At 37.5% G+C, this 10,482-nt stretch overlaps 1 protein-coding gene across 2 annotated transcripts; it reads left to right on the top strand.

The window, feature by feature from the left end:
* The first annotated feature begins 561 nt into the window (after nt 1–561).
* On the top strand, nt 562–10,432 carry ENOC (cytosolic enolase). 2 transcript variants are annotated; one of them, XM_011626402.3, is made up of 13 exons: nt 562–955; nt 2,841–2,995; nt 3,106–3,280; nt 3,765–3,836; nt 3,953–4,069; nt 7,132–7,212; nt 7,769–7,845; nt 8,010–8,113; nt 8,658–8,756; nt 8,891–8,976; nt 9,091–9,177; nt 9,583–9,780; nt 10,000–10,432. In XM_011626402.3, exons 1-13 carry the CDS (start codon nt 851–853, stop codon nt 10,066–10,068), a joined length of 1,425 nt encoding a protein of 474 aa, XP_011624704.1. In that variant the 5' UTR covers nt 562–850; the 3' UTR covers nt 10,069–10,432. The 2 variants fall into 2 exon arrangements, with proteins under 2 accessions (XP_011624704.1, XP_088729496.1); XM_088873370.1 differs by lacking the exons at nt 562–955; nt 2,841–2,995; nt 3,106–3,280 and having other exon boundaries at nt 3,800–3,836; nt 3,953–4,090.
* Nucleotides 10,433–10,482: the final 50 nt, after the last annotated feature.

Here is a 10,482-nt window from a genome sequence, read left to right as displayed (position 1 = left end):
TATTTTTTAAAATTTATTTATTTTTTCATATTCATGATCTTCATATTAAAGATTACATGTCCTTAAAATTAAACCCTAAAATTCATCTCAAAAATAGATTTATTAATAGACCTGTATTTCTGCATATACATATGCGGGCTTGGCCGTATAAAAACCAGGTCCTTCTCGATTTGCTTAAAAAAAAAAAAAACAACTCCAAATGATTGCGCTTTTGGAGGGCAAGGCCAAGGCCATCAAGAATTCAAAATTCAAATTTTTTCTTCAAAATAATCATCATTTAGATGGATCCCAAAAACTTTAATAAAAAAAAAAAACTTCCAATTAGCTCGTTTGATCGCAAAATCCAGAATTTCTTTTTTAAAGTAATCATCATTAAGATGGATCCCAAAAACTTGAAATAAAAAAATCCCCTAGGGGATTTTGTACAGTCTGATCCCGCTGGAGCATACTATTTGCTCTCACCAGAACATGGAAAGGCAATTTCGTTATATTACAAACTTTATGGGGTCATACTTGTACCAATTGAGATTCTCGTTATTTAAGCTCCTGCCCCCTGCAAAACTGGACACAAGTGCGAACCTTCACTCATCTCCAGTTCCACCATATTCATCTCCATTTCTAGGTTTTTTCTTAGTTTTTGGTTTGACAAATTTCATCTCAGAGGCCCTAATTCTTTTGCTTTTTTGCATAGGAGTTTTTTCATGGTTTTGTCCCTGTAAAGCCTTGCAATATTCCATCTTCAATAGCGGGGTTTTCTAGGTTTTCTTGGGTTCTATTGCCTTCTTTTCTCTGCAAATTTCGTGGAATTCCTTCTTCAAAACCCTTATTTGGTGCGGAAAAATCTTGTAAAATGTCGGTTCAGGAGTATCTGGACAAACACAAGCTCTCTCGAAAGATCGAAGATGCAGTTAATGCGGCTGTTAGAGCAAAATCATCGGATCCTGTTCTTTTCATTGTGAGTGGCTCTGATTGTTTTGCCTTTTTGGATAATTCCCTGTTGTTGTTGTTGATCTGTGCAAGATTTTACATTAAACATGTCACTTGTGCTTATTTTTCAAATGTCTGTAAGATAGTGGATCCTCAGTGATTCATGCCATCTTGAATTGGTATTAGATCAAATTTTCTTCATGGTCTCGTTTTTTAAGTGGCAATTCTTCTGATTGGTTGTATACATGAGCACTGCCAGTTAATTCAAATACCTATCTAATGGTGGACTCTTTGATTGGTTGTATACATAAGCACTGCCAGTTAATTCAAAAACCTAGCTAATTTCAAATAAATTTGCAGTGCAATCAATTTACTCTAGAAATTTTTCCTATTGCATGGTGGACTCTTTGATGAAATGGACCGTTAATGCCTGTATTGGATTCAGTTGCTAAATAAACTTCTTCCTTTGGGTAAATCCTTTGGTTTTTCTATGATTTTAATATTTGAAAGTATTTGGGTCCTTAACTTCCTTTAGGTATTAGGAGTCTGCAAACCCTTTTGGATCGCCGTGATTTTTGTTGTAAATAAAAAGATTTGGTTAATGAGAAGGATTTCACATTAGAGGTAATTGTGTGGGTGTGTATGCATTTACAGTAATCTAGCTTTACTTCTTTTGAGAAGTACAATTTTTGTCCGTACCTCTACATAAGCACTAACGTGTATACCCTAGGCCCTAGCCATTGAGTTTTTTGTCTCAAAGAATTTTAGAAACTTATATATGACTGATGAGTAGAGTGTTACTTGGGCTGAAATGAGACTTGACCCCAAAAATGAGACCAGTTATATAAAGTTAAAAGGCATGTGAAATGCATTTTGGTTTGTAATTCCCATTAATGATAAAAGAAACGGGTGTATTAGGCTCGCATATTATGCTATTCTAGAGGTAAATGAGGGTTCATTTGATGCATATGTATCTATATATCCATGTAACTCAACTTTATTTTGAGAAGTACCTATGCCCGAATACAAACATGAAAGACCTTTTTTTTTCCAATATTTTTTGATACTCGCATTATGATGTGATGAGTTGTGAGCTTAATTGGGTTGAAATGGAACATGACCCCAAAAACTGAGACTAGTTATAGAACTAAAAGGTACATACATGCATGGAATTAGAAAACATGAAAACGCATGAGAAGCCAACAGTGTGAGTGGAACATAGGAAAATCATCATTCTACCTGACTGCTGTGATTCCCATACTTGTTTCGATTGTTGTTCTCTACACTTGTTTGGCTGTTTCTTCTCGTCCCAACTTTGGTTCTGCCCCTGCCTTTTGCATTGGTGCAAAGAGAGATTTTGTGCATTCTTTCGCCAGATATGAAGCAGGTCAGGTCTCTTGTCATTTGGGAGGTCATGGATTTGTATGATGTTAACTTTGGGTCTATTATTGCCGGTGGGATTAATTCAGTTTTCAATGAAAAGTGAGCCGTGGAGAGCTTATCTCTTTTTGTTGAACTTGTCATCATAGGAATAAAATGAATTGGGCTCCATTATGTTTCTCGTTTTGTATTAATCAATTTTCTCTTTAGTTTTTATGGTTCCTCCCTGTATGTCTTTTTTTGGATCAATTTCTATGAATTATTCAGGTTCCTATATCTCCATCTATGTTAATCCATCTATGAATGCGATTACACCTTCCGGATTTCTTCAGATTGGAAGATAAAACAGGGTTTCCTACAAATTCATAGTAATATATTTTCTACTATTATAACTATTGAGAAAATTTTCCAATTGTTTCTCTTTGCATTTTCCTTTTCATCTTTTCATTTGTCTTTTGTTGCAGTTCATAGGCTATAGAGTCTGGGTTATTTTTGAAATGAACCATTGCTGATGGTCACCTGTCATATTGCAGTCAAATCATATGAAGAAAGCTGTCCCATCTGTGATAACTAAGGTTACAGCTAGGCAGGTACTTGACAGCAGAGGGATTCCTACTGTGGAAGTAGATCTGTATACAAATAAGGGAATGTTTCGAGCTGCTGTCCCTAGTGGTGCTTCTCCTGGAATGTAGGTCAAAATCCAGTAATGTTTAAGTCGTTTTCTTTCAATCATCATCATGTTTATGTCTATTTGGATTCTTTCATGATGCCATATGAAATTTCTGTATTTTATGCTAGGTATGAAGCAGTTGAGTTACGAGATGGAGACAAGAGCAAGTATCTGGGGAAGGGTGTTTCAAAAGCTGTTCGTAATATCAATGAGAAGATATCCGAAGCCTTGATTGGCATGAACCCAACATCCCAATCAGAGATTGATAGGGCCATGATTGACTTAGACAAAACAGAAAATAAGGCAAGAATAATTATTTGTTTTATGCAACAAATCTTATATGAGAATTAATGTGCAATGTATTTTTGTATGCTGGTAATTTGAGCAGTAATTCGACATTGATGTATGACCCTACTTTCATATCACTTCTAGGATACAAGATTTTTTTACTTGGAGGATGAAATGTTTCATTATGGCTTTCAATCTTTTATTTTCTATCCATTCGCTTGTTTCATTCTCATTTAGGATGGAAAATAGATGCTCTAACAAATGAACTATATTTTTTTATGCCCATCGGTCGAAATTGTAATGAAAATGAAACAGCAAGTACAAAAATGAGTAATAACCCCCAGTAGAGACTGGTACTTTGATCTTTGCACATATTCATATGTAATGGTATAATGGCAAATATTATGATAATTTAAATGTGGATTTAAGCCAAAGGTATCTGATCAAGTATAAACAATTTGATTCCATACTTTTATAATCAAGCATAAACAATTTGCAGGGTGAGCTTGGAGCAAATGCTATGTTAGCCGCGTCAATGGCTGCTTGCAAAGCTGGTGCTGCAGAAAAAGAGGTATAACTGTTACTCATTAGCTCCTGATCTTATTTAGGTGTCGGTTGGCCTGAAGTTGGTTTTTATGGTTTAACAAAGTTTGAGCCATATTGGATAAGAATTCCTTCTTGTTGCAGATTCCTCTGTACCAACATATTGCTGATCTTTCTGGTAAAACCAAGTTGATTCTTCCAGTTCCTGCCTTCAGCATGATCAGTGGTGGAAAACATGCGGGGAATAATCTGGCAGTCCAAGTATGCCCCATCTAGAACGAGGTTACTAAACTATGATCAGTTAGCTAATTTTGTGATTCACAAAATTACTGCCTAATGCCTAGGAATAGTATAATTATGCTGTTTTCTTTCTGCATGAGAACTCATTGGAGCTCTTTAGTAGTGATAGGCTGATAGCCCACCTCTGAGCTGATAACATGTCTGTAGACGGAAGAAATGAATTTATCTTTTCAGTTTGAACTCTATGAAGAAGTAGTCATTTACCCTTTCACTAGAGTAAGAAGTGGATGTCCTGTATGTGTGCTCATGTTCATAACTTCATATTATGCCACGGTAGTCAGTTAACTAGAGTAAGGATTCTGGCTAAGTTAGAATTAACTCCTGAAAGTTTATATCATTATTATACCATTCATGTGTGCATCGCATGTTGTGTGTGTGTGTGGGGGGGGGGGAGGGGGGAGGGGCCGAAGAGTATTCAAAACAGTAATACACCCGGAGAGCAGAAAGCAACAACAAACATATCACAGAATGCTTGTCAAATATTGGTGATTGAGATCTAAAGAAAGATGAATTTATCGAATATGATGTAGGAGAATCAAATTCTATGGTGGATTTGCTAGGAGGTTACCGGAGGATTCGGAATTTAATACCAGCAGTTGGTGAAGAGGTGCTTGCTATACGTATTAAAATGAAACTTTAATTGGGAGTGTTAAAGTTTCTCATGTACCAGTGCTCGGAACTCTGAAATATGTTAGGATCGTGCTGCTTTTGCTCAGAGGGAGATAAATAGTGAGAATAGAGAAAGGTGTAGGGCAGCAAGGGGACAATAGAAAGTTGACGAGGTAGTGTGGCATCAGAGTGCAAGGTGGGCAGTTCAATGACTCAATCATGATATGATAGAGGTGCGCAATTTGAGGATGCGGGGAAAACAAAATGAGAAATGGGGAAACATGTGGGTATTGTGGAAGTATTATGGGCAAGGGATGAAGAACCTCGGCCCTCAAGTCTTGTAGAGAGGCTAGGCAACAAAAATCATTGGTACAAGGTAGATGCGGTAGGGCTATGGCAGAGTAATATGGAAGCCTAATGGCAGTGTGGGGAAGTAATTCTCACTTGCAAAGGGGAAGTAGAGGAACAATTTTTTTTTTTATTGAAAAAGGAAATCCTTTTTTTTTTCTTTCTTATTTCTTTTTGGGGTGTTTGGGAATAGGCAGATGGTGTAATGATTGCAAATCCTCCTAACCTGCACTCAATGGGATTTTGAGTTCCCTGGTCTCAGATCCTAGTTCAAGGTGCCCTGGGTGACCTTGCTAGCAGAGGAGAATGCAGCCATATGTCTCTATTCTAGTGGAAGCCAGAGATGGGGTTTAAGTGGTAGGAATGGAGCCAATGTTCGAAAAGTTGGCCGAGTCGTTTCGACGACCAGCTAAGTTACTTGGGCTCGGCCTCGGCAAGGGCCGAGCCCGAGTTGTTCCAAGTTGGAGGTTCAACTCGGGGATCTTAAAAGGAAAAATTATAAAAAATCCCAAAAAGCTGAGAAATATATTTGTAACAAGTTGATTTATGTTTTGTATCATTTTGGCAAAGATTGGAAAGTATTTTGGCCATGAATACTTATTTTTACATTTTCCCATCTTTTTTCGAGAATTTTGAAAATACCCTTGGTCACGAGCTCTTTTTTTAAAATATATTTTTTCGCTACTTTTTCTACCGCAATTAGTTGTGTTCTGTTCAATTTTACTTTGAATAGATTTTTCCTATTTTCTGGGATTTTTTTATTTTTTTATTTTTAATAGATTTCAGCTGCTACAGTGCTCAGCTATACTTGGGCCTAGTTACTCGGACTCGGGCAAGTACTCAGCTGGAGCATGGGCCAAGTAGTCGGCCCGAGTCGACTTTTCGAACATTGGGTGGAGTTAAGGGATGTCTGATCGCCTCATTTGAAGGGCACTGCCTTCTCCTTTTATACATCTCTTCAGGGAAAGAGAAGGCAAGATACAAAGCTATGGGTGTTGGGCAGTGGTGGGCAATACGATGTGCTGACAAAATGTTATAGGAGGATACTTAACAGAGTAATGGTGTCGCAGGGGTAGGGTAGGGCCTGAATTTTAGGTGTTAGGAGAGGGTTAATTGGTGGCTGAGGTATGTTGGTAAGAAAAAACTATGGGATATAGAAAGGGCTATGTGTCGCTAACCTTCCAGATATACACTTGGGAGGAGGTTAAATGATCATTGTCATTGGTATTTTAGCTGTAGCGTTAGTTTACACATGCAACTTTGGACTCTGCACTCCTTTTCCCAGCATCCATCTTTGTTTATGCTACTAACTCTCAGTTTTGTCCTACTTTGTGTTCATGAAGTTACTATGGAGGAAACTTAGTACCAAATGCTTGGCTAAGTAGCTTATGCTTATAAAGTAGAGCTTATTTTATAATATTAATATTTGAATTGAAATTTCATTTTTATTCTGTAGATACTACTGCATATGCTGATGCAAATGATGCAAGTGTTCTGAGTACCATATGCTTGAGCATTGGCTTTTACATTTCCCGTGAATGCACTAGTTACTTGGAAATTTAAGAATGATATATTTAAATTGTAGAAGGGAAGCAGAAAAGGGCAACGTCTTCTACTTTAGTGAAATATGTGGCTACAAGGCTTCAATTGTGTTGATTCGATTTCTCCATTTTTTCCCAATGCCTCTCTATGCTGATAAAATTAGTGCCTATGGTTTGCCTTGTATTTGATATTATATGAACTGACAAAGCACTTTGATGTAGACCACATAGAGTAAGTGTAACTTTGGGTTTTTGGAGTGGCAAATCTGCTTGAGGGATTCCTGTTCCACTAATAACACACACACACACACACACACGCACACACTCACACTCACACTCACACTCACACTCACACACACTCTCACTCACTCATACTCTCTTTGCTTTTAAATCAGGTTTTTGAGAAATTTTATCATGTTTACACTGCATAGGAAAGCTCATTTTTCATCAATAGTTAACTGCATTATGAAATTTTTCTTTTTTTTTTTCTGATTACCTACCAAACGATTGACAATCTGTTTTTAGGAGATAATGATTATTCCTATTGGTGCCAACACATTTGAGGAGGCAATGCAAATGGGTTCTGAGACATATCAACACCTGAAGGTAATGCCTTCCGTAAGGAAATGTTGTCCTTATGTATCATTTGGTTCTTATTTACCTTATGTGACATTGCTGAGATCTTACAGGAAGAGCTTCTTATGAAACTTAAGTCTAGTCCTTTCATATGATTCTTTATTTATTTGCTTTGCGGGGATAAAAAACTATTGTCAGAGATTCACAGTTCCCAATACCAGTCAATATGCACATGGAGTTCACCTTGGAATTTCCTCATCCGTCCTAACCAAGAGTCAACAAAAGCAGAGTTCAATCATTCATTTGAGGAGCTAATCAAAATGAAAAACAATTCTTTCTGTGCAATGTGTAACTTTAGAGAAAGGTGTTTGTCAAATATCTAACTTTAGAGAAAGGGGAGAGGAAAGACCACAGACCAGGCTGCCCTCAGTATGAGGAGACATACCTGCTACTTTTGTGCTCTTGAACTCATTTTAGAATTTTAGTATGGCAGCAGTCATTTAATTTAATGCTGCAAAGTTATGTTGTTAGTCTCATTTGTACATTTGTTTCGGGTGGTAAATCTTTTGTTACTGGAAATTCTCAGGCTGTTATTACAGAAAAATATGGTCAAACTGGATGCAACGTGGGTGATGAAGGTGGTTTTGCCCCAAACATCTCCAGGTAAGACACCTCCTGTCATTTCCTTTTGGGTGCTTATGATAGCTGTTACCATCAATCATGGATGAGGCTGATTTGGTGGTCGCTTGTAAAATATCATCATATTACAGCCAATTGATATTTAAGGCCCCTTCAATGTTAAAGGATCGTTTTCTTTATGTTTACAGTTCCATTGAGGGTCTGGATCTCATCAAGGAGGCAATTAATAGGGCAGGGTATAGCGATAAAATTAAGTTGGCAATGGATGTTGCTGCTAGTCAATTTTGCATAGGTAAAGACATTTGTATATATTTGCGGTTTGTTCTTTATTCTTGGTGACACTTTAATGATGCTGACCAGATTTTCCATAGTACTCAATTGTTGTTTCCATTATAGGATTAATTTGGCTTCCTTTTATTACATTGATCATTTTTCTCAAAATAAAGATCCTACTGGCTGTGCCCACTGATTTCAGATGTGCAATGATTACTTTCTTTTGGTCTTCCACTTACATTTAATTGGAAAATATTTATCTGTTCGACATTCCTCCTAATAAAGTGATGCCTTGGAGTGTGTATGCTCTGTTTCCAGTTCGGGTAGTAAAGTTGCTATTAACATGTGTCAGACTTGTAGTAACACGCGGACCAGGTTATTTACAAACGGGTGTCTTACTTGTTTTGTAGAGATTTCTTATCCCTAGGCATTCCTTTGGCATAGCAAAGAGAATGGCAACATTATTTTATCTAACAAAACAACGAGAGAGAGAGAGAGAGAGAGAGAGATTTGGGCGTCCTGATGGTCTAAACAAACACTGGGATTTGTTTGTTTGCATTTAGGAAAGAAGTATGACTTAGACTTTAAAGCGCCAAACAAGTCTGGTCAGAATTTTAAGACAGGACAGGAGATGACCGAGATGTACACACAAATCTGTGGAGGTATTCTGTGTATCTTATTTCCTCTCTCCCTCCTCTCTTCCTCCCTCCCTCCCTGCACATGATGTGCTGCTTCTCTCTTGTTACTGATGAAAGTCACAATTGTGTATTTTCTCTCAATGCATGGCCTGTTTCAGACTATCCTATTGTCTCCATTGAAGAGCCATTTGACAAGGATGATTGGGAAAACACCAAAGCATTTTCTGCTCTTGGGTTATGCCAGGTTTGTCTCTTTTCTGTTTCTTGGGTTATGCTAGATTGAGCGTATTATCTATCTTTTATCTCCATCTGGTTCAGATATGGGTCTGCTTACAAATAATGTCAGAGTATTTTGTAGGTTGTTGGGGCTGATTTGTTGATGAATAATCCAAAGCGCATTGAGAGAGCCATACATGAGTCAACCTGCCATGCCCTTCTTCTCAAGGTATTGAACAAGATCAGGGAGTTGTTCAGTTTTTTAAACCTGAAAAGAAAAATGGGCTGTTTGTTTTTTTTTTTTGAAACCTGAATAGAAAAATGGATTGTTTGTTTTACTTCACTTTAAAACCCCAAAGGTTGTTCCTTGCAAGACTGAAACTTAATTTTGGAAGAATCATGCTTTAATGGAATACAGAAACTTAAAAATCCTATATGCAAATGGCACTGTTGGGTGTTCCTTCAACTCTATCTTTATTATTATCCCTTTTCTCTGCTTTTCTTAATGTGTTTCTTATCGCTAATTGTTTTTTATGATGTTCCATTTTCTGATATTTCAGTTTTTATTGGTTCTGATCAATGTATTTATCTTTTCATTTTCTATTAATTTGAATTCCCATGGGCTACTTTCCAGTTGAACCAGATTGGGACCATTACTGAGGCCATCGAGGTGGCGAAGCAAGCGTCTGATGCAGAGTGGGGAGTGGTCATCTCTCATAGAAGTGGGGAGACAGAAGACCCATTTATAGCTGATCTAGCTGTTGGTCTCGCTGCTGGTCGGATCAAAGCAGGGGCACCATGTCGTGGAGAACGAGTCGCTAAGTATAATCAGGTTCTCTCTCTCTCTCTCTCTCTCTCTCTCTCTCTCACACACACACATACACACTCGCACATTTGCTTGTTCACACCCACACACATTTGGTTTTCGTAGTTCTCGATATTATGCTTGCACATATTTTAACTGTTCTGAACATAATGCATCCGTTGCATGTGAGAGTAACGTATGATCTCTCTTTCTCTCTCTCTCTCTCTCCCACACCCACACCCACAGTTGGTCCGGATTGAAGAAGAGCTAGGAGATAGAGCAGTTTATGCTGGAGAAAACTGGAGGTGCACGTGATCCTTTTCAGGTTCTCTCAAATTTTGCCAGTGGTTTTTTTCATACATGGATTTCATCAGGTTTTCTCAAATTTTTGCCAATGGTTTTTTTTCACATATGGCTTGTAGAATATCTCCTGCATGGAGTGTTCTAATTCCGAGTGTTGGGTGCCATTTTATAATTGTATCATCGGACCATGTATTGATAAGTATCTCGTGAAGAATGAAATTTGTTACTTGCATTGATTTGGTAGAAAAAAAAAGGGGGTTTGACAACAAATATTCTTACGTTAGATTTATTCGTTATATCGGATGAAAGAGAAGCCTTTCTTTTGGAATTTTGTCTGAATTGCAACTTTCAATAAATGCTCCAGAAAATTATATTATGGATGTCCCTTGGGAAAAGTATATATAGAGCTGAGGCTCTAAACAATCA

The sequence above is a fragment of the Amborella trichopoda genome, chromosome 8 (genome assembly GCF_054954075.1).
Source record: "Amborella trichopoda isolate Santa Cruz 75 chromosome 8, AtrichopodaSantaCruz75HAP2 v2.0, whole genome shotgun sequence".
NCBI classification, from domain to species: domain Eukaryota; kingdom Viridiplantae; phylum Streptophyta; class Magnoliopsida; order Amborellales; family Amborellaceae; genus Amborella; species Amborella trichopoda.
The sequence above is the reverse complement of the archived record's forward strand: the minus strand, read 5'-3'. Positions and strand labels throughout refer to the sequence as shown.